Raw genomic sequence first — 24,546 nt, 5'->3', positions numbered from 1 at the left:
GTCTCATGACAAAAACAAGGCAGACATGATTGCTCTCATCAGCACAGCACTAACTAAAAGGGGATGCCATGTCATTCAGTCACCAGGGGATGCCGACATTGATATCGTTAAGGCAACTGTTGAACGATCCCGTCATTGCACCACAACGTTGGTCGGTGAGAATACAGATTTGCTGATCTTGCTCCTTCATTACTCGAGAACAGACAATGAGATCATCTACTTCCGTTCTGATGTAAACATGCAGTCAAAAGAATACAGTATAACATTAACCTGTTGAAAGACACTTTAGGAGACGATGTGTGCAATGAGTTGCTCTTTGTACATGCCTACACACGCTGCGATTCAACTTCAAGGATTTTTGGCATCGGAAAAAGTGAGCCTACCGAAAATTAGTGAAATCTGATCCTGTCATGAAGTCCTGTGCTAGTGCATTCATCCTTCAAAACAAATCTCAAGAGGACATATCAGATCTTGGAAAAAACCTGATGGTTGATCTCTTTGGTGGCAAGTCGAATGATACGCTATCACCACTGCGCCATATCATTTTCACCAAAAAAGTGGCAACTGCTCAAGCATTTGTCACTCCTGAACGGCTTCCACCATCACCTGCAACAAGATTCCATAGCCAACGTGTGTACTTTCAAATTATGGTATGGATGGGGATGGCAAATGAAATGAACCCAACTGAATGGGGATGGAGACAGGAAAATGATCAGTTAATTCCAATTATGACCCAAAACAATGCTGCACCTCACGAACTCTTGTAAATTATCCATTGCAACTGTTCGAGGGGGTGCAAATCCTCTCGATGCAGCTGCAGACGCAATGGACTCCCCTGCACTGCTGCATGTGGCCCTTGCCAAACTGAAAACTGTGACAATCTAAACAACACTCAAGAAGTCGATACTGAGGAGGAGGATGACACTCAAAACTGAATGCTCTGAAACCTATTCTATGGACAAAGGTTGCATTTTTGTATTGCATAATAGGCCAACATCATTTTTTATGATCTTAATGTGTTCTTTGCCCCCAAAAACCTGGGGATAGACACCAAGATCATCAAATTTGAGTTGATAGTTAGAGTTATGATCATTCAAAGGTTTCGGGAGCCATCTTGAAAAAAAACACTTTTCCGGGGGTTAAACTGTATATTGACCTGACTACAGTCTGTGGCTGGCTTTGAAAGCCAGCTTTGCTATGTGGTCGGCCCAGGAAAGGTCATGGCTGAAAGTGATGCCAAATTATGGAGCAGACCTCTTCGAGTGGATGACCAAGGAAATAGATGTGGGTTAGTTTGACAATCCTTCAACTATTGACGATCTCATTTGATCATGCATCAGTGCTTCTTAATTTACAATTATTGCTTTCCATTTCCACAAACAACCTGCAATAAAATAAGATGCCATTATCAAAGAGTGGAAGTTAACACTTTCCGATGCACCGTTTCAAATGTGGAAAATCGGTGTTCAGCTATCCTGGGGCATGCCCCACGTGTACGGGGTGGCAAGAGTGAAAAGTTGGATCAACAACATATTCAACATGCAAACAACAGTCTTTCATCCATGATTGGAGAGTTGAACAGAGTTGGGAAGTGAACAAGCATGAGCAAACAAAATTGAATAGAGTTGGGAAACTGAAGTGGATAGTTTTGCAAACAGTCCTTCCCAATGGAAAAAATGTGCTGCTCAGAGGACAACGTGCAGATCCCAGATTACTCTCAAGCTCAACATATTGATTGTACCTTAGCAATCTGTAGCAACACGATGCAGTGCTTGATTGACTCGACCATGTCCTGCAGGAGCAAACATGGCGAATTCATCATATAATAATCATCACAATAATAACAAGAGCGAGAATTGCTTTGCAATACATGTCCCCCACTCGTCCTCATGAACGTCCGAGAGATAAAAAAATTGTTTGCGTTTAATGCACGCTCAGGCCAATACCAGAATCAAAAATGAAGAAGAAGAAACTACGAACAATTTTGCCGAATTGACCCGCGTTTGGGTCTATTCGGAAAAATTAAAGGAATAACAATTTTCATTGATGGATATATTTTGTAGACTAGAAACCAATAAAGATAACTGGGATAACAAACTGGAGATAACAATTAGCTTGCTTTAACGCATGCTCGAGCTGACACCGGAGGCAAAATTAAGAAACTTTCTAACCCACCGTGTTTCATTCGTTTCTCAGCTTTGCCCATTTCATACTATAACCTGATGTACATTCATTAAGCAAAAACATGTGTACGGCTCATGTGCATATATAATACATCGTGGTTATACAGTACCTGAGATCATTCCAATTGCACTGAGACAGGACTAATACCCAGGCCGAAAGCTTGAGACCTGCCGATCTGTGCTGCTTCATGAAATGGCGGCACACAATTTTATTGGGGTGGAGTCAGGCCAGCTGTCTAGCCAATGGATGTAAAGCAGTGTGGTGGAGTCAGTGCAGCTGAACACAGACCCATGTATAATGTGATATTCCTAAGTTAAAAAAATGCCTGCGTTTAAAAAAGGGCACAATTGTGAAAAATTGACAAAACGCCCTGAAACTCGAACTTGTTCTGTAAATTATAATAAAGCCACATATGAAGTTTCAGTTAAATATGTTAAAGGGTTTGGGACAAAAGTTTGAGAGGGAAAAAGTAAAAATAAATAAATTAATAAAGTGTGGGAGGGACAGACAGACAGACAGAGCAAACCTGTCGTCCCTCCGGTGAAACCTGTCGGGCAGTGGTTCCCAACCTTTTTCAATATACAAACCACCTTGATGTCTATTTTTCCTACAGACCACTTACTCACTTTTTTCACAACATTTTAAAAGTCATTTTCATGTGCACATAGCAGACTAATCGTGACGTCTTGCACAACGAGTGTTTGTGTGTTGTCTGTCAAAATGCAGACCTTTCTAAATGTGTTCAAATTGGCGATTTCAAATAACATGAGGAAAACTTAATTGTAGTATTACTGCTGCACATTTTAAATGACACAAGTACATGGAGAGAGTGAAGTATGAAAAGAACTTACCCAACTTAATGAGAGCCCTGGGCTTAAATCTTCCCAACCAGTTCATCAATTTAGGGTGGTGGGCTTAGGAACCGAGTATCCTGAGTTCAAATCCCACTCGGCTGTTGAATTAATACCAGGTGGGGTTGACTCTGCCTGTCATCCTTCCGAGGTCGGCAAAAATGAGTGCCAGCATGCTGGTATCCTGTGTCGGAGTGGCGACCCGTCCAGGATTGTGCCCAATAGCCAAGGAGACTGCTTCGGCAGCACCAACGCTCTGCACAGAGTATGGTCCCAGTGGATGGAGTTCATCAATGCGAGGATAAATTGTGGATAGGCAGGCATGCATGTCATGTTCTGGCTGGAGCTGAGATCTGTACTTTGTTTTAGGGCTGTAAAGTAAGAGAATCGAGCTTCACAAGCATCGGTTGTTGCAAATGGAAGCAATAATTTTGTTTCACCTGACAGTTCTTCATAGTCCTTTTCAGCGGAGAGCCAAAAGACCGTGAGATTGCTCTCTGAATTTTACCTTCTGACTGCCATCAAATGAAAAATCCAACAGCTGATCTTGGGCTCGGCAGCTAAGATTTGTGTTTGAAAGGACATCTTCGGAGAACGGTGCACGGATCCACTGCCACTTGTCATCTGAAATGTCTCCAAAGTAGGTCTCAAAGTGCATATCCAAGAAATTAAGGTGAGCAGTCAAAACTGCTTTGATGCTGAGAAATCCAATCCCAGAATTACTGAGAAATTCTGTGAGTAACAGAAACATTCCAGTAATTTCATTTTCCAAGTGAGTTCACCACACACAAAGTTTCCTTCTGAATCCCTTCACTACATCACTAAGCATCAAAATGTTTGTATCTTTGTCTTGCAGTGAAAGGTTGAGATCATTCAGAAGGTTAAATATATTGGCTAAATAGACAAGTTTAGCAAGAAAGAGTTTGTCTGTGAAATGGCTTGCATGGCTGTAGTTTGCGTTTGTCAAGAATTCCTCCAGTTCCTTGTGCAGCTCAAATACACATTGAAAAACTCATTCGCATGATAGCCAGCGGATCTCAGTGTGCAGCAATAGTTGGACATGATCAGCTCCCATTTCTTTGCATAGTACAGCAAAAAGATGAGAATTAAGTGGCCTTGCTTTAACAAAGTTAACTGCTTTCACTGTATGTCAGAACAGTGTATAGTTCTGGCTCAAAATGGTGAGCCGCTAAGGCTTACAAGATTAAATATACCATCAGAGATGGGGAATCCCCCGCCATTGAATGAAAAAGGTCATTAATATTCCAGATAATGAGGGAGGTGAATTGGAAACAAGACACCATTTGGTCGTCATCTCAAAAAAGTTCCCCAGGGGTGAGGAACGTAGTAACCAAAAATAATTGAAATCAGATAAGCGGTTTTCCATTTATTACAAAAAACATTTTTTTCAAGATGGCCGACTGGGGCGGCCATCTTTGATCCAGCCGAGCCCAAAATCAATAGGGTTCTTCCTTTTTAGGTGGTACATGTGTGACTCAAATTTCAAATCGATATGGCGAAAAAACATTTTTTTTCAAGATGGCCGCTCCAGTCGACCATATTGGATCCGGCCACGCCCAAAATCAACAGGTTTCTTCCTTTTCAGGTGGTACATGTGACCCAAATTTCAAATCGATATGGCAAACAGTTTATGAGTTATCACACTCACAGCTATAAATGTTGACGCCCGGACGGACAGCCGGACGACCTGGGTGACAATAACCCCCTTCCGCCACGCTGCGGGGGATAAAAATTAAAAATAAAAAGATCGAAGAGTAAGGATTTTTTCTCAGCTGGTGTAGGTAACATTGTTCCATGATAATTCTGATAATTGATGTGCTGCGATTTCAAAATTAAGTTTATAAATGATAACACTATAATTTACCAGTTATATTGTGTTTATACCTTAAGATAAAAGAAAAGAGATCCAAGGAAAACACGTGAGCAAGGAGGAAGACGAGGAGGTTCAGAGCATCCAGAATGGGGAAATAAATAAACAAACAAACAAATAAATAAAAGAGTGGCTTGTGAGTGTCTCTATTGGAGCGGACGTCCTGAGAGCGCCCATACAGAGGAGTAAGATGCACACCAAACTGAGAGGTGCTTGGGAAAGCAGATGAGCACGCTCTAAGCTGCCTTTTTTTTCTCCCGTGAGTACCAAAGCATTTCTGCTGGTACTCATTGAAGAACCAAATTTAAAAAAAGATAAAAAAAAAGTGTGAACCCCTGATATAGGTCACTGTTGAACACGAACGGAAAGTTAATAACCGTATCCGTTTCAGTTAAAATAGCTGCTTTGAATGCTCTGCTTAAAATTGCACCAAAAGCGAGCAAATGCAGAAGAGTACTGGAAAGAACATGCTTATAAAAAGATGATGGACGTTGAGGAGGTAAATTGAATGACCTGCTTTTATTGAGTAAACATGTACAGCCTGAAAGATAACTTTTTCTTTTTGGGGGGGGGGGGAGGGAGGAGTAACTTACGGACCACCGGTTGGGAACCAATGCTGTCGGGGACCAACAACGTTACAGGTGAAAACTCTGAAATCCGAATTACTTGGGACCGACCAGTATTCGGATTACAGAATTTTTCAGATTTTAAAACACATAAAATTTGTAACTGTAAAAACTGGTGTTTTGAATACCCGATGAACTTTAAAATGTTATTTATATGTGATACGCAAGCATATGTGAATATACCTATAATTAAACATAAAAAACAAAACAGGAAAAAAAAGAAGCTTTTAATGCCTTTATTTGAATCGCTTGAATGTAATCCAACAGTAACCACCTTCTGGATAAAAAGAGGAACAAATGAGTGCAGGTGAGCAGGATCACTGCTCACCTCCACTCATTCGTTACTCTTTTTTTTCCCCACCTGTGGAACAAACTTCCACATTCTCTTTGATCTCATTTTCCCTCCAGATCTTCAATCCAACTCCTTACCACCATCTCATATCATCACACATCCAAACCATGATCTTTCATAAACCCATTAAACCACCCTCCCATTCAATAATTTAGCACCCGAAGTTGCTTTTCCAAACTGTCAGCGAATGGCATCCATGGTCTGGACTGGCTGTCACATTGCCCCCCCCCCCTCCCCAACACTTACAGTGGATAGTCTTGGTTGGCATTTTTGATGGTGATGTACTTCTAATGGCCATTCCTCAAGGTAGCCATCTGGGACCAATCCCACATCTTTTAAGTTACAAATACAACTTTGTGTGGAGGGTAATAAAGGGTACGTGGCCATTTCCTCATGCATGGGGTGTGGGGGGGGGATGTAAATTATCGATGTAAATGTGTACCATGTAGCACCACCTGGTGGTGGTGGCAGAGGGTATTATAATTTAGTTTCTTACCTGGGTAACACTGAGACAAAAGCACTTTTTGAACAGGTAAATTTGTCCTACTTCTTTTCTCACCCTCCACCCTCCGAAAAAAAACAAACAGAGGGGGCCGTCATCATGCGAGACATTTCTAGCCGGAAGGGACATCAGAATGGACGGGGGGTAAAGGTGGCAGGGAGGGGGGAGCGTGACGGGGAAGGAAGGTGTGGGGTGAGAGGTTGAAGCACTCCATGCATGGCTAAATTTGTCTTCCTTTCCTTCTCCTCACCCAAAATTTTTGCCAAATACGACGAGTAATTGGCCCATCAGTGAAGCGACGGGTAGGCTCTGCGAGTTAATCGATGATGTCCATTCCGCACTGGAAAATATATTGTACCTTTTCGTAGACAACCCAAAGCCAAACAATATGCTATTGCTCACCCATCCACAATCTTGAGAAAATGAACAATGAGTAAACTACCCGATTCATGTATTTTAATGCAGGAATGTTCAACTCTTTGTGCCACCATAAAAACCAGCAAGTGCCACAATTCATTTTTGTGGTCAGCCTCTGGGAGAATTTGTCTCTGGAGTTTCTGGGCCTCAGATATAACCTGCCCTGGGTGGAACAAATATAGAGACTCTCCTCAAAAACTGTGTACCTCTTCAGACTTCTCGGCAGTGTTAAGTCGTTGCAATCTTGAGCAAATTATGGGGTACAAGGACTTCATCTGAAGTGCCATGGAGTATGGCTCTTCACTTGGGCTGGTGCTGCTGCTGCTTCACACTGCTCTCCTTGACAGGGTATATTTGAAGGCCCACTGTGTCATTGGCATTTTGAGACAGGGAGGTAAGTCTCAAGGCCTGATTCTCACTCACTGAAGGGCAGGTTTAAGCCTTAATCTTTTATTACCCATCTGGTGTTGCTTTTTCTCCACCACCACCACCCTGTAACCACTTTGGCCAAACACTGCGCCCACCGACGAGTTCACACGTTCGAACAGAACCTTTAATTTTGTTATCCTGCTGAAGTCCAAGCTTCCATGGGGGACTGCTTTGATAGTGTTATGTCATGGTCGTGTTTCCAGGCCTTCAAGTCTGCCCCCACCACCACCTCATAGTCTCTCCCTTTTCTACCTCTGAACCTTTCTTCACTTATTGAGACTATGGTCCCCCTTTCAGCTGCAACTTCTTCCCTCATGATGTAATTAATTACCTGCCTGGTCCTCCTGCTTGTTTGTTGGCCCTTTACACGTTGTTCAGATTTCCCACGAGTCTGTGTTTACCTCCCGTGAGCCTTGACACCTGCACAAGGAAATCTGGCATTGAAAATTAAAAATTACTAGTGGCACAAGTACCCTTCTCGGCCCATCTGTGGTGGGCAATGCGCTGCGGCACATTATTGGAAATGCACTTTATAATTTTTGTCATTTTTAAAAGCGATTATATTGATTACAACACATCATCCGACTTATCACAAGATAAAGGAAAATTTGTAATACTGGCTACCACCAAAGGTGGTGCTATTTCAGCCGATAGTTGGAATTGCTCTCAATAATTTGTACAAAGACAATGTAAATTTCACAAGTAAACAAAAATAAAGAGAACTTACAATGGATACATCTTTGAGATCTGCAACTTTCTGCAACAAAAAAATGGGACATTCTATTACAAATAGCTATGTACTTTTCCACTGGCTGATCAACACACAGTTGGTTAAGCCACACAATGAAGCATGGGACATATAAGCAGTTCCACTGGATGTTTTGTTTTCCAGGTGAAACACATTGGTAAAGATAGCAGGTCAATGGTGACAATGACTGTGCGTGTGCACGCACGCACCTGAGTCACCTGGTATGAAGTGTCACCACTCTGGAGGATCTTATATAGAGGAGTGAATGACCATGAGGGAATGGGAAAATTGAATGCTCTGCATTATGCAACAATGTTATCCTACCTTCCTCTGTTCTTCATCTATGCATATCTTCAGTTTATCATCAAAGCACTGCAAAGAGAATTTCAAAAAATATATTTTTAAGAATGCTGAACCTAATTTAGCATCATTGGATTTGAAATTTTATACAAGTTTTGCCCATCTCATCAATGAGGAGCCTGCTCAAAGTTTGTGAACAAGATGGCAGCTGCCAAGGACTTTCACTGCAAATGTCCCCGATTACACATCCAAGATTTTCTGCCTGAAAGTGGTTTCTCAAAAGCCTCTTGAGAAGGTTCCTGATTTGGGATATATTCACAACATGCAAGTCAGATTGTGATGTCATGCATATACATCTACATATTGCTAAAAACTCTCATCTTGAAAATATGTATGTACATACGTGTATGTATGTATGTATGTATGTATGTATACGACCGGTCAAAAGTTTTAGAACATCCCCATTTTTCCAGTTTTTACTGAAATTTAAGCAGTTCAAGTCCAGTGAATAACCTGAAATGGTACAAAGCGAAGCAATAAACTGCCAGAGGTTAAAAAGAAAAAGTTTAGGTTACCAAAAACTGAAAAATAATGTAAATTTCAGAGTTGTTAAAAAAGGCCCTTTTCAGGGAATAAGTAATGGGTGAGCAACTGCAGCTGTTCTGCAGCAATGGAAGTAAGTTAAGCCTTGAAAGTTGAGGCAAACAATTCCTGCAGGTGTCCCAATTTTTGTTGATTAGTTACAAACCCTCTGTCTGTATAAAAGCAGTGTTGGAACAGACTGTGTTGCTACACCCTCTGAAGCATTATTTGGACAATATTGCACTGCAGGAAGTGGTATATTGCTATCATAATCGCGAGAAAAAAACAATTTACAAAGGAAGACAGACAGACCATTAAAACCCTTAAAAGTGTCGGTCTTTCCTTTAGAAAAATTGCAAAGAAGCCAAGGTGTCAGTGAGTACAGTTTCCGACACAATCAAAAGGCACTTGGATACTGGAAGAGGTCTGGCAGACCCAAAGCCACAATACAATCAGAAGGCAAGTTTCTGAGAGTCTACAGCTTGTGTGATAGGTGGCTCACAGAACAGCAGCTTCAAGCACAGCTTAACACTGGTTGAGGTAAGGAAGTCTCAGAAGATGTGAAGAGAAAACTTCGAGCTGCAGGTTTAACAGGTCGAGTGGCAGTAAGAAAGCCATTGCGAAGATGGCAAAATAAGAAGAAGCTTGCCTGGGCCATGAAGAGCCACCAGTGGATGACTGAAAACTGGAAGGTCTTATGGACCGATGAATCAAAATTTGAAATATTCGGTTCATCATGCCGGGTTTTTGTACGCCGTCGAGTAGGCGAAAGGATGGTTCCTCAGTGTGTAACACCAACTGTCAAACATGGAGGAGGAAGCGTGATGATCTGGGGCTCTTTTGCTGGATCCAGAGTCAGTGACTTGCACAGAGTGACTGGCACCTTGAACCAAAAGGGCTTCCACAGCATTTTGCAGCGCCATGCAATATCCTCTGGTGTCCGTCTAGTTGGTCAGGGGTTCATCCGACAGCAAGATAACGACCCAAAACATACCTCCAGGCTATATCAGAACTACCTTCACAGAAAAGAACAAGATGGTAGGCTTCAAATCATGGAATGGCCAGCAGTCTCCAGACTAAAACCTCATCAAGCTGGTTTGGGATGAACTGGACAGAAGGGTGAAAGCAAAGCAACCGACAAGTGCAACACATTTGTGGGAACTTCTGCAACAGTGTTGGGAAGAACTTTCTAAACAATATTTGATCTCCATTGGATAAAGAATGCCACGAGTATGTTCAGCTGTTCTATCAGCAAAAGGTGGCTACTTTTATGAGTCAAACATTTAGATTAAATTTTGTTCAACAAAACGATTCCATAATTTATTTTTTATCTGCAATTGTTTATTTGTTCTATGTTTTCATTTCAGAGTACATTGAAACATTAAACTGCTTAAATTTCAGAAAAACTGGAAAAATGGTGGCGTTCTAAAACTTTTGACCGGTGGAGTATCCACAAATTTCTCACATTCTGCTACTTCCCATCCTTTAACCAAGTAATAACCATCCTCAAGTGGTCGACTTCCTTACATTTCCAACAACAATAAGAACCCCCTGCTTCGCCTATTGTTGACGTGGCCCACATTGAGCAACCATCACATTTTACAAACTCCTCTTCCTTTCTCCTTCGGTCTCCATCACCATTTTTAAAATTCCCATTCCTATTCCCCTGAAGGCCCCAAAATGACCACGCTAAACTTAACACGAGCACCCCCCCTGCTTTTTTCAATAAACTAACTCAAATACCCGCTAAAACTGTTATGAACACTAAAAAAACAAAAATAAGTACAGTTCCGCAGGCCTAAACACAAATCACGACAACAAAACACGCAAGAAGCTTCAGAAGGACTCGAAGGAAACCTCACCACCCAGCCGTCAACGTGCGCCGATCCCCTCAAACCAATAAGACACAAAATTACACCAAGTGTGGTGTAATTTAGCTTATTAAAAGGGTACAAGAGATCTATCAAATATATTTCAAAATTTGTTCAAGGGAAGAGTTTTTCAAAAAAATAATAATAATAAATGAAAAAGGTGCCAATTGCATGTGTGTGACAATTGCAGACGCTCGCTACAAGAACATCATTGAAGAAATGAGGTACGTCACTAAATGCGAAACGAGCGGGAAGCAGAGAGGAGGGAGAGAGGGGAGGGGAAAGATGTGGAGGGGTTCGACACCACATATGGACATGAAGGGGAATTGATAGAAATGTGCACACAACCTCTGTCTCTGCATTGCGATGCAAAATTATAAAAATCCAGTTCAACTTTACTGAAACGCATTCACTTCAAAGCAACTCCAAACTGATAAGCCACAAACAGCTCAGGAGTGGAGTTGGAAAAAGCAGAGAACAGTGGCAAAAGTGAGCAAGAAATGCACTATTTTTGCTTCAGTGCTGTTTAACTTGCATTACCTTAAGCTGCTCAATAAGGATTTGCAGGTAGGCATCCGCTTCTGCTAATTTTTGGTCAAAGTCTCCTCCAGCGGATAAGGCACCAGACTCAATCCCCTGTAGACAAAAAAACCCCCACCAAAAACAGATCCACACCGCCGGCTGCACAGCTCGCAGATGTATACAAGACAATCCTGTGCCAATCACAGTGACAAGCAATGACCTCCTTTTGCACATTAATGTTTAATCAACATTTACAAGCAGATCTGAGAGAGTGTAAGCAGAAGTTGCATGGTGAGCTACTTACTCATGATAAAGTTAAAATAGCTCTGTATATCTAAAAAGAACAGGCCAGAGTGCACCCTAGCAATGGCTTCATGACTGGCATTAATATGCATGTCGGCGAGAGCTGGCTATGTACGGAGATTTTTATGCCCTTTCCCTAGCTCAAGTGTGCACCTGGCCCCTGAAGGTGCTGTCAAGAAGCCAACGTCACATAGTGACGAAACGTTGTCAGGGTGAGAGGTGCCATAAGGCGCATGTCAGATCTGCTCTGACCCTGTGCTGCCGCGAGTGGCGATGGATAGTCTCCTCCAGTGCGTTGATCCACTTTTCTCTCTCGTCTGTATTGCGTGCTGGAAAAAGGAAAGAGAACAAACACTCACCAAACAGTACAACAGCAGGAAAAAATAATAATAAATAATAAACTACAAGGGCACTCGGTCGAGCGCATACCTCTGCCCCATAATGCCTGATCCACGAGAACATATCTGGCCCAATACATTTTTGAAATACCATGTTATATATCGTTTTTGAGCCTTATCTCTCAATGGTGAAGAATCGCTTTGAAAATTCGAGTCGTCGGATTCGGATCTTCACCAAAATCGAATTAATTTGTTGTGGTCACACACCCAACCTGTCCAGCAACTTTAATCCGAATCCGTCCCACAACTTTTTGAGATATCGTGCTATATATCTTTTTAGCCCAATCTCTCAATGGTGAAGCATCACTTAAGAAATTCTAGTCGTCGGATCCGGATCCGGATCTTCACCAAAATCTAATCAGTTCGTCCTTGTCACACACCGAACTTGTCCACAAAATTTCATCCGGATCCGTGCACAATTTTTGAGATATCCTGTACACAGACAAACAGATAGAAAGTGATAAAAACAACCTCCTTCACCTTTGGTGGTGGAGGTAAAAAAAACAAGGACAAATGTGTCCAAGAGCCGTGTCCGACAGGCAATAACAACAACAACTTCCGATATTTCATCACATGCCTTGATGGAGCCAATAGCGAGACCAGTCATGGAGGCTCCTGTTCATGACGAGAAAATAGTGTATTTACGAAATTACAACACATTAAATGGAATAATCTTTAAATAGTAACGTGAACTTTTCAAAACCTTAAAAGTTGATGATAGACGCTCTCAAAAGGCACCCTCAATGCGAGGATATATACAGGTGTTTAGTATTTAAGGAGATCCGGATCCTGTATATAAAAGAGCCGAGTCCTAAAGGTTTTGGAAGAAAGAGAAAAAGAGAGAAAGAGAAAAAGAGAGAAAGAGAAAAAGAGAGAAAGAGAAAAAGAGAGAAAGAGAAAAAGAGAGAAAGAGAAAAAGAGAGAAAGAGAAAAAGAGAGAAAGAGAAAAAGAGAGAAAGAGAAAAAGAGAGAAAGAGAGAAAGAGAAAAAGAGAGAAAGAGAAAAAGAGAAAAAGAGAGAAAGAGAGAAAGAGAAAAAGAGAGAAAGAGAAAGAGAGAAAGAGAGAAAGAGAGAAAGAGAGAAAGAGAGAAAGAGAGAAAGAGAGAAAGAGAGAAAGAAAGAAAGAGAGAAAGAGAGAGAGAGAGAAAGAGAGAAAGAGAGAAAGAGAGAAAGAGAGAGAGAGAGAAAGAGAGAAAGAGAGAAAGAGAGAAAGAGAGAAAGAGAGAAAGAGAGAAAGAGAGAAAGAGAGAAAGAGAGAAAGAGAGAAAGAGAGAAAGAGAGAAAGAGAAAGAGAGAAAGAGAGAAAGAGAGAAAGAAAAAAGAGAGAAAGAAAAAAAGAGAGAAAGAAAAAAGAGAGAAAGAAAAAAAGAGAGAAAGAAAAAAGAGAGAAAGAAAAAAAGAGAGAAAGAAAAAAAGAGAGAAAGAAAAAAAAGAGAAAGAAAAAGAGAAAGAAAGAAAAAGAGAAAGAAAAAAGAGAAAGAAAAAGAGAGAAAGAAAAAGAGAAAAAGAAAAAGAGAAAAAGAGAGAAAGAGAAAAAGAGAGAAAGAAAAAAAACAGAGAAAGAAAAAAAAGAGAGAAAGAAAAAAAAGAGAGAAAGAAAAAAAAGAGAGAAAGAAAAAAAAGAGAGAAAAAAAAAAAAAAGAGAAAGAAAAAAAAGAGAGAAAGAAAAAGAGAGAGAAAGAAAAAGAGAAAGAAAAAAAGAGAGAAAGAAAAAGAGAGAAAGAAAAAAAGAGAGAAAGAAAAAGAGAGAAAGAAAAAAAGAGAGAAAGAAAAAAGAGAGAAAGAAAAAAGAGAGAAAGAAAAAAAGAGAGAAAGAAAAAAAGAGAGAAAGAAAAAAAGAGAGAAAGAAAAAAGAGAGAAAGAAAAAAGAGAGAAAGAAAAAAAGAGAGAAAGAAAAAAAGAGAGAAAGAAAAAAAGAGAGAAAGAAAAAAGAGAGAAAGAAAAAGAGAAAAAGAAAAAGAAAAAAAGAAAAAAAAAAAGAAAAAGAGAGAAAGAAAAAGAGAGAAAGAAAAAGAGAGAAAGAAAAAGAGAGAAAGAAAAAGAGAGAAAGAAAAAGAGAGAAAGAAAAAGAGAGAAAGAAAAAGAGAGAAAGAAAAAGAGAGAAAGAAAAAGAGAGAAAGAAAAAGAGAAAGAAAAAGAGAAAGAAAAAGAGAGAAAGAAAAAGAGAGAAAGAAAAAGAGAAAAAGAAAAAGAGAAAAAGAAAAAGAGAAAAAGAGAGAAAAAGAAAGGAAAACAGAGAAAAGGAGAGAAAAAGAGAGAAAAAAGAAGAAGAAGAAGAAGAAAAAGAAGAAGAAGAAGAAGAAGAAGAATAAGAAGAAGAATAAGAAAAAGAAAAAGAAAAAGAAAAAGAAGAACAACAACAACAACACAGAGCTCTCTTAGAGCCACGTTCGCTACGCGAGACACAGCTAAAAAACACGAGTTCCTGAACAAGGAACTTCAACACAAGAGAATGTCTTTCAGCCCATAAAGGCCATGCATTGGTTGCCAAACTATTGTCATTTATCTATTCTCTGTCCTTCATAAATGCTGAACTTCAAGCAAGGAAGCAGTACCGACCATTTTTAAAGTCTTTGGTACGACTCGATCGGGGTGAGAACCGCCAACCTCCAGGACTCAGAGCACACTCTAACCATAACACCACTGAGTGTTAAATGAACGATGCAATGATTTGCATCAAAGACAATAGCTCATGATGACCTCCTGTGTTTCATTCCCACATATTGCATTGATTTTCCACCAATAGGTGTACAGTCTCCCAAAGTCCTTGAAAATTCCACAATCATCAACTCCCAGCATCTGTTGCTGTCACTTTCAAAATAGTGTGCACAAGATATGAAAGAAACAATTGGTGGTTGCTGCACATCACTACCCCCACACTCAACAACAGCTCTATTTGAGCTAATCAATGACCAGCTTATTTGACATATTAAATATGAAACTATCATTTGGTAGACATAACTGTGGACAGTTCCTCACTCTTATGCCAGGCAGGCAACTGCAGAATCCCTTTGTAGATCTTCAGACAAAAATAGGACCACTGGACCTGTAGTTTATCTGGGCCCTGGCCTAATGTTGTAACCAAATTTGGGAGCATTCCGACTTGGTGGGTCTGGAAAAGATAATTTTTTGAAGGAATTTACTCGATTTTCCCAAAAATTGACCAAGTCGGCCATTTTGACACTTCCAGTCACATGATTGGGCAAGCCTTCTGCAATTTAACATCCTAACCCTGGCCTAATGTTGTAATCCAAATTTGGGAGCATTATGATTGGTGGGTTTGGAGAAAGATTTTTGAAGACATTCACCAAGTCGGCCATTTTGACCAACTTAAAGTCACGTTACCGAAACGAGCTTTGCAATCCCCGCTACCAGTTAGGAGTGGAACGTTGTTGCCAAATTTCAGCCGGATCGGCTCACCGGTTGAGCTGGAGAAGTCAAAATAGGAGACAGAGAGACGGACAGTGCATGATGACGATACCTTATCTGGAATTCCAATTCCAGACAAGCCAATCAGTAACTGATCATCTCTCTGAACATTTTGCACTGCAAGAAACACTCTTACTTTGGCCTTCTACAAGGTCTGACTGATAGATCTCAAGATCGGTCTGGAATCAGCCTCCAGGAGCTCCTGGGCCTCACAATAGGCAAACAGCCTATCTTTGGCATATCACATCTCCAAGTTGGCCTCCAAAGACAGTCACTGTTTTGGCATTATCTGCTGGATCAAGTTCTTCCTCTGCAGTCTTCAGCTTATAATGGTGTACAAGGCCTTAACCTGAGGTGTAATAGAATATGGTACCAGGCAGTGGACCGATGCTGCCGCTTCCCACGTTTCTATCTTTGATATGATGAAGATATCTATCCTCATGTCATTGACGTGTCAAATGTTGCTGAACTTCTCTGTGTAAAATATGCATGATATTTCATTGTTCTTTCCACAAAATGTAAGTAAAGGTGTTCCTATTTACAATTGCAGATATTTTTTTTACCTTTAATGCAAACCTCATTTCACTCAGGCCACAATGCTTAAGCAGAAAATCCAGAATGCAAAAGCATTTTACAAACGAGAAGTTACTACATCCATCACTAAAATGAGAAACATCCAATCATCGTCCATGTGTCACACTTCATTCAAAAAGGTTCTTGCTGGTGAAGGATACAATTGGTACTGTTGGAAAGCTAATGATCGATTAACTTGGAACAATAATTATTATCCGTTTAATCACAAATATGCCAGTTTTAAAAGCCCTTGAGGATTGAAGAAGGAGGAGGAAGAAAAAGTGGGATTGGAAGCTTAACGCAGTGGCTCCAACAGTAACATTTATTATTCCATGGCAGCAGGAATCATTGAGAATGACAAGGAAGGAGCACGAAATTACATAAAGTAATACTTTTCAAAGCAATAAAAAAATTTATATATATATATATATATATATATATATATATATATATATATATATATATATATATATATATATATACATATATATATATACACTCAAAAAAAACATAAGGAAACGCTATTACCTTGGAAGTGAAATGTCTTTTGATCAACGGTTATGGTAAAAGTGCTGTCATCTTCATCATCAATGCCAATGACAGCACCCTGCAAAGGACAGAACACTGTCCCTTAAAATATACACAATTAATGTGAATAATTTGACAATACCAACATGGCAATTTTATGCTCGTTAATCACTTACCTGATGGAAGGGATTGGGGGGGGGGGAGGTGGGTTGGGGAGTGGAGGGGAGGCGGGCAAATCCAGGACTTTCAAAATGACATATGAATGCTAACGAGGCCTTTCGAGTGTGCGCGCTGCGTTTACAGGACTCGGTTCTGCTCGCTGGTCACTTTTACTTGCCGTTACTAGCACAGAATCTGCAATTCAAATACAGGTAGTCGTCGACTTACTACCTATGCGACTTACGACTACAACCACGACCACGACCACGACCACTTTACGACCAGAATGCTCCGAGTCTCCGCCCACTCAGACTGCTCAGTTTCCGCCCCAGCGCCCGCCATTGCTAGCGTGTTCGCGTGGACTCAAGATGTCATCCCCAAGATGTCTACCAAGAGGAAATTATCTTTGTCTACTCCTCAACCTGCCAAGAAGGAAAGAAAGGCCATTGATCTCTCCACGAAAATGCAGGTGATCAAACAGTTTACGAAATTTACGAGGAGAAAAAGAAACAAACCATTCAGACAAAGCTCACCATGTTGACAAAAAAAAAAACAACTCTGGCTACCCCGAGCGCTGCCCCAGCTGACAACATCAACGATCCACAGCCAAGCACGAGTGACCAATAACATGTTTTGTATTTTTTGTACGTTTTTGCAAATACAGTATTAAACCAATTGTACTGTGGTGGTGCAGTGTTTGACTTGAACAAAGAAAATGTTAATAAAATATGACTTACAGATGATTATTATATCATTATACAGTATAATATACATATGGTAATTTTTGCATAGGCCTATACAGTACATAGGCCTGTACACTAAAAATAAAGGTAAAAATAAAGGTTGGCCGACTTACGACCAAATCGACTTACGACCGATCGGTCGGAACCGATCGCGGTCGCAAGTCGACGACTCCCTGTAGTCTTTTCAACACAATTTTAAGCATTTAAATGAAAGAGTGGTAATTTCAAAATGGTTAACCATAACTGTTCGTTCTGGAATGGAAATATGAGTTATATCCGTGGATGAGATAGAGATGTCGAGTTCCTATAATTTCCTTTTCATACCAGCGAACGGGCAAATTGGATTATACAAAACGCACGCACAAGCACACCTTTTAACAATAGATGCAAAAATCTTGTACATTTTATCTTGCGGCCTGGAACCAAGGCAACAACAAAAATCAACAACATTTATAACAGCCCTTACAGCTCCCACACATCCTCCCCCCTCCCAACATGTTAACAGTAAATATCATTTTTAACTTTTCCTGTACATTCACGAGCCTCAGATATAATATGTCCTTCCCATCGGTGTTCAAAATCATCCAAACTAGATGGGGAGTCTTCCTCTGGGAAGTCCATCTTGCACATTTGCTCCCACATAAATATAGCTGGCACAAGACTTGTGCATTTTCATGTCACGAAGAGGTTTTGGCGAAGAGTTGTTTACCATAATTTTGTAATGATGCACAGCATCATCTTTCCAATTGCAGACGTTCATTAAATAAATCAAGCCTGCCATGTTCACAGGAGGGACTCCCACAAAGTTCAAATTTCATTCACTGGTGGCGATCCGTCGGGGGTTTGTGTAGCACATGTCCATCCATTCGGGGCTTGCACCGGCCCACATGGTCTGGCGTTTGCAGTAGGGGCAGCTGCTCCGTCGGTGACCTGATAGTTATCCAAGTCTTTCATTGTGCAGAGGCACAGCTCTTTCCCTCAGGTACTTTTACAAGCTTTGAGAGCAATTTTCGGTAACAATCCTCATCTCACATGCAAGGTACACATGACCATGCTCAGAACACTGCTGTTTCTGAGTTTCTGCACATGAGCACCGAGCATTCTTGGGCGGATCAAGTCATTTCAAAAGTCCCACATTGGTCACTGCAAGGTTCGGAGAAAATAACTAAATAAAGACATGGCGAGGATGATGAAGAGTGGAAATAATATGGCAATTCCTTGCTTAACGTGGTACATGCGTTCCTGAAAAGTAATGTGTTCAGCGAAATTGTGTTGTGCAGAAACCATTTTCCATAAAATCCCATAAAAAAAAAACTAATTTGAAAGGTGGGTGCTGTGTGTAAGAGGGGGCAGCATATGAGGGGGCAGAACAGAGAAATAAATAAAGAAAGAAAGCAAGAACAAGGAAAGGATATACTGTACAGAAATGTGACAATATTTCAAAGGGTAACACACTGATATGAATCAGCATTTGCACGGATTGTTCTTGAGGATGCGTCGCTGCGTCCACATTCTGCATGTATACCACGGCCTCCATCTGGCCATCCCCCAGGCAGATGCCTGGTCCATCCCCTTCTCTTTGGGATAGGACATTCCAGGCACCCACTCGAAAGGATCACCTCAGGTTAATCCGAGGAGACCACCGCCTCGTGGACGACACCTCAGCACCACCCCGACACACACTGTTTTGCAGAGTGAAGTGTTTTGTGGTGGCCGGAGTGCAAATCTTGTCACCAACCTCCTAGGGAAGGAAACCAAATGCAGGAGGACATCCAGATGCAGTTGGCACCAGATATGGATGGCTGTTGGCTCACAAAGAGCTCTTCTGCCCTTTGGCAGGTTTTGCATTTAATCCTGCTGGGTGTCAATGTCCATACACGCTCCACACAAGGGGTACATGGTGGGGGGAGCTGGTTTAGTCGTCGATACTGGACAATGAACAGGTTAGTACGGGTTTTACACGATACCCGTAGCAAGTCACAGATCTGATCTGGCCTGAACTGACCTGACAATCAGGGTTGGGTGCCGCAATATCAGCCGGGCTGCTTTGTACCATCTATGAGTGCGGCACATCACAGGGCAGCGATCCTTCAACTCCAGCCTCCAAGTAGCCAGATTGCAGGTGCACACCACTATGCCCAGCATTGGGCGTAGTGGCATGAATCAACATGTTGCTACCAATAGGATCCTCTTTTCTCTCAGTGGAGGCAAGAATGACCTAAAGCAGTGTGTTTTGGGCCCATGCTTAGTACTCAACATAACCAGCATCTCTAATGCTCTTGAAAACCCAATCTTCCTTTTTGCAGACTCCTCCACATTTTGTTGTACAGTACCCTGATCACACACATTGCTAATTTGGAATTGATTAGAAGCTGCTCTGATAAATGGAACACGTCCTACAATCCTGGCAAATCTGTTTGAACTTATCACGCAGGAAGGATCAAAAAAAATAAAGAAGAGCCCACAGACCTGTTTCCATGGTCAGCAATCATTGGAAGACATTCAAATCTGTCAAGACTTACGTACAGCCAACAACAACTTGGTCTCTATCTCAATGGAATACTGCTTTCCCTTATGAGCTGACATTGTAGCATCACATCTGTCTCCTCAATTCAGTGGAATATAGAACACAACATGATTGGAATCTCCAATGTTGAGACCGAAGCAGGATGGTTGCTCTCACGCCGCAAACAATTCAGTGATCCGTTTTTTGTTTCAATGTCCCCCCCCCCCCAAAACCTTATCTGCCTCTGCCCTCTCACCTCAGCCTTGGCCGGACCTGAAGGCCGTCACACCTTGACATTTTAGCCAGCAATGGCAACGTATTAAAATGTATGTAAAACGCTGGCTTACGTCAAACTTTTGATGTTTTTTTTAAAGATTCGGACGTATTCATAACGAGTTGGTCGTATGCATAACATATTAGTAACAGACACAAAACGTTTCGTTGCCTTATAGATAACTTATACCAACGAATGCTTAGCCTGTTGTCGGCGTTCACAACCTATGCCCAACGATAGTCTAACTTATGCATAGCGCGCTGCACGTATCACCGACGATCACGTGGCGTAGCCTATTAAAAGGCTTGCGCACAATGATTCAAATCATAACCGCCGGAGAAATGGAAGTGTCAACATCGCAGTCACATCTTGGCGATCTTGCCAGCGTATGCCGACCTCTGAAAAATGTGTCTAAAACGCTGGCGCATGCCGAATACGGTATGGGTAAGTTTGGTCTACGTGAATAGAACGCTAAAGTACGTCTTGTAATTTTAAACGTGTTAAAAATTTTACGACGTACTTGCCGTATGCCTCACACGTTCCGCATGCGATGGGAATAAGTTGTACGCACGATATGTGATCGTTGGCACACGTTGACAAAAGTTACTTGCAAGCTACTCATAAGTCGAGACACGTCGAGCTAATGTCTCGCGTACCCGAAAATTATTTCTAACTCATGAGTAACGTGGTTTGAACCAATTCCTTATGTATTTCCAACGCACATTGACGTATGTAGACGTATTTGATTGACGTCTTCTGGATGACCAAAGAACGAAATGAACGTGTTTCTAATTTACAACTACCATATAATGGCGTATTGGCAGCGTTTAGGGGAATTGGTATATAAAAATGTGGTTCACACAGGAGGAACCCGTCAGTGTTCCAGACTCCATGGATTTTTTTTTCTCCTTCGGCATGATAGTGATGTTGACACTGCGATTTCTAGTGCGGTTATGATTTAAATCGTTGAGTGGCAGCCTATTAATTATATTATATTATAACCGCATTAGAAATCGAAGTGTCAACATCACCGTTATACCGAAGAAGAAGAAAAAGAAACAAACAAAAAAAAAAAAAACCAGGGAGTCTGGAACACTGAGGCTAAACATTACCTCGACGTGTTTCGACTTATGAGTAACTTACAAGTAACGTGTGTCGACGTGTGTCAACGATCGCATAACGTACCTAAAACTTATGGCCAGCGTAGCGGAACATGCGAGTCATACACTGGAATAAGTCGTAAAATTTCAAGCATGCTAAAATTTGAGGACAACCGCAAAGTACAACGATGAAAGCCAGCGTAATACGACGTATGGGCAGTGTTTTTCAGCGTGCTCTCAATGTTTCCAAAACTTAAACATAACGTATTGGACATGCGCCAGCATTTGACAAATTTTTCAAAAATCGGCATAAGCTGGCTAAAACATCAAGGTGTGACAGGGCCTTTAGCAAGCGGAACTCAACTCGTTAAACTGCCTCACCAACAGTATCCCCACTATACTAGTCATGAAATCACTTTTTTGTGGATAAGAATCTCATTATCCAAGTATTTTGGAAAAAAGTAAGGGACATACAGAGTGAAGCATAATGCGTGTTCTTTGGAAAACCAACAGTAGAGTAGAAACATGTGTGGATATTTTGATATCCAGGAAGGAGGTAGAGCAGGTAAAATGAGGATAATTTATTCAATCATTTTCATGCAACCTGCACCTTATTGGTAAATACTAAAGTTTACATGTATTGTGAGGTCGTCGAAGACAAATTTCAAAAACAACAACAAAAAATTATAATAATAAGCATTCTTCCCAAATTGATTCTATCATTTCTAAACAACCGACTAACTTACCCTGAAATCAGAAATGAGTTTCCTCCAACACACAGGATCATGGCTTGTGAAATGATTATTAAAAAACGAGGAAAAAAGATGAAATAAATAAAAACAGCAAAATATATTGTTCAACTCACACTCAATCTGACGCAGCCTCGGCGGGAACCACGCATCATTTTCTCCTTGGTCTGCAGGCAAAGAGAATAATAATCGTTGAATGCAAAACAGACAAGTAATTTACTCAATCAAACAAAAAAAACATTACATTCAATATACGAGACTGGCACTGACAGACAACAACAGAGGTTGCAGGTCTGTGAGAACAACTGGGTCAGGAGGATTGCGGGAGTGAATAGGGTGAATAGGAGGAGGATGGATTAAATGAGGGAGAAGATTGGTGTGAAGATGAGCTTGACGGGGAGATTGCTAGAAAGACGGCCGAGATGGGCTGGACACTTGTTGTAGATGGGGGAAGAGGGAATGGCAAAGAGAGTAGACAGGTTGAGGGAGTAAGGTAGGATGAAATGAGGTCGACCGAGATTGAAATAGGAAGATTGTGTGAAGAGGGATATCAATGAGGTGGGGGTGGTTAGAGAGTGGAGCGTGGAGAGTGTTGGCTGAGGACAGGGCGGGGGTAAGTAGAAGAGCATCTCAGTCGAGGCAGGGCAGAAGATTGGCACCATTGGACCTGACCCTTTATGAAGAAAAGACGAGGAGAAAGAAGGAATACATACAATACCGTACAGAAAGTGTGCAGCAAGAAAATCGAATGAAAGTGTCAGGGATCTGAAGACTTCAAGTAAGGCAATTGGTTACTTCAGACCTCACAGCTCGACACGGCATTAACTAAGTAATGGATTAGGATCTCGCAACACTTCATCTGAAGACTCAATAGAGGCATGCAACATAAATGTGGAGGATTAATCACTGCTAATTAGTGGGGGAAGGGGGCAAACTCAAGTTTGGGTCAACTGCCGAGATACTTTCCAGATGTTAAAAAAAAAAAACAACAACAACAACAAACATCCTATCCCACATCCAGCAACCAACCCGACAAACAATGCACCTTTAGATTCTTGGCTCAGGTGAAATATATTCCCACCCCCCAAAAAAATACTCAACTTCTGCCGTGGTCTTTTACCACCTCAAGAGATGCTTCAGGTTTAAAATCCTTAATTTCTCTCAAGTATATTTTCAAAGGAGAACAACAAAAAGGTACGTTTACTTCAAGGAAACACAAAAGGAGAACAAGAGTGACACTCGGTAGAGCGCATACCTCTGGCAGACTGAACAGTTTACGTTTTTTATCCCACTGATAGGCTGGATCTGGATTTGTACCTCAACCAAAATGGAATTGGCTTGTTCTCGTCACCTACTGAGCTGCTTTGCTCACCTAAGAAAAAAAAAAAGGAAAACTCATCCACCAAGTTTTGTCATAACTCGTTCACAAACAGCTTTTTGAACTTTCATGCTACGTATCGTTTTCGGCCCCATCTGTCAATGGTGAAGAATCACTTGAAAAATGCTAGTATCCGGATTTGAATCTTCACCAAAATCTAATCATTTCATCCTTGTCACACACCCAATCTGTCCACCAAATTTTGTCCCAATCCATCAACATTTCAAGATATTCTACTCACAGACAAAAAACAAACAAACAGACAAACAAACAAATAGACAAACAAACAAACAGAGATAGGGGTGAAAAGGAAACCTCCATCCACCTTCGGTGACAGATGTATAAAGGCTGTTTGACCCATCAGCATTATACCCATAACCCCCCTGCACATTATACTTGCTTGACTTCATCCATATGGAAGGGGGCTTCAAATGAAACATGAAATTTTGTTGACGAGGCAGGGTAATGAATATAGATGAGTCAGATGGCAAGCAATTTCTTTTCTTTTCTTTGCAGAAGCGAGGCTCATGGAAGATCAACTGGAATGTTTGGGTTAGGAAATGTTCAAGGGGGTAATAAAAGTCATCGGAAGAAATTGGGGATGACAATAGATGACGCCCTGCTTCCTTGAAGCCCTGGAGGGAAGAGTGAAACAGAACAACCTCTGGAAGGTTGTTCCCCAGACTGGAGAAGCAAGGAATCAAAGAGTTGAGGTGTGCAGTCAGCCTGGACTTTGGAAGTTTAATCAGGAGGGGGTTACCAGAAGAATGCGCACACCCTGGAGTCGCCAGGGAGGGTTTTAGGACTGAGATTGCAGAGTGAGCAATATCGAAAAATAGAGGTAGAAACCATTACCCACAATCATGCTTCTTGCTTTAGCTCATGTTGAAGGAAAGAAAAAAAATTAAAGATGGTGAAAAGTGAGACAAGCACAGGAGGGAACACCAAATAATTATTAAATTTCCGGTCAAACTAAAGATCAAGTCTGGTCAAACTTGCAGAAGAATGGCTGCACAATGTGTTGACGATTCCCTGTCAAAAACATCTGAAAGAAAGAGGAGAGGTTATTTATGAACGAGATGATCAAGAATGCTGCGCTGCATCGGCTGTATGCACGTCCTAAAGAATCCC

The 24,546-nt window shown here is 41.2% G+C and overlaps 1 protein-coding gene across 10 annotated transcripts in view; it reads right to left on the bottom strand.

The window, feature by feature from the left end:
• OSBPL9 (oxysterol binding protein like 9) overlaps positions 1 to 24,546 on the bottom strand; it is a 98,806-nt gene that overhangs the window by 51,101 nt on the left and 23,159 nt on the right. For 7 of the 10 annotated variants that reach the window (XR_015049135.1, XR_015049139.1, XR_015049136.1 and 4 more), the window contains exons 2-8: positions 22,154 to 22,204; positions 16,507 to 16,585; positions 11,831 to 11,907; positions 11,294 to 11,389; positions 8,325 to 8,372; positions 7,980 to 8,009; positions 1,742 to 1,792 (exon numbers count right to left, since the gene is read on the bottom strand). Coding sequence is in view for 3 of the 10 variants with exons in the window: in XM_085845529.1 (XP_085701655.1) it covers positions 1,742 to 1,792; positions 7,980 to 8,009; positions 8,325 to 8,372; positions 11,294 to 11,389; positions 11,831 to 11,907; positions 16,507 to 16,585; positions 22,154 to 22,204 (432 nt within the window). In the remaining 7 variants the exon portion in view is untranslated. Of the gene's footprint in view, positions 1 to 1,741; positions 1,793 to 7,979; positions 8,010 to 8,324; positions 8,373 to 11,293; positions 11,390 to 11,830; positions 11,908 to 16,506; positions 16,586 to 22,153; positions 22,205 to 23,292; positions 23,412 to 24,546 lie in introns of those variants that run through there. The other 3 variants (XR_015049141.1, XR_015049137.1, XR_015049140.1) reach the window with 3 other exon arrangements.

Source organism: Eptatretus burgeri, chromosome 11 (assembly GCF_056783735.1).
Source record: "Eptatretus burgeri isolate ZD-2024b chromosome 11, Ebu_testis_v1, whole genome shotgun sequence".
Classification (NCBI taxonomy): Eukaryota; Metazoa; Chordata; class Myxini; order Myxiniformes; family Myxinidae; genus Eptatretus; species Eptatretus burgeri.
Note: the sequence above shows the minus strand (reverse complement) of the source record. Positions and strands in the feature narration are given on the sequence as shown.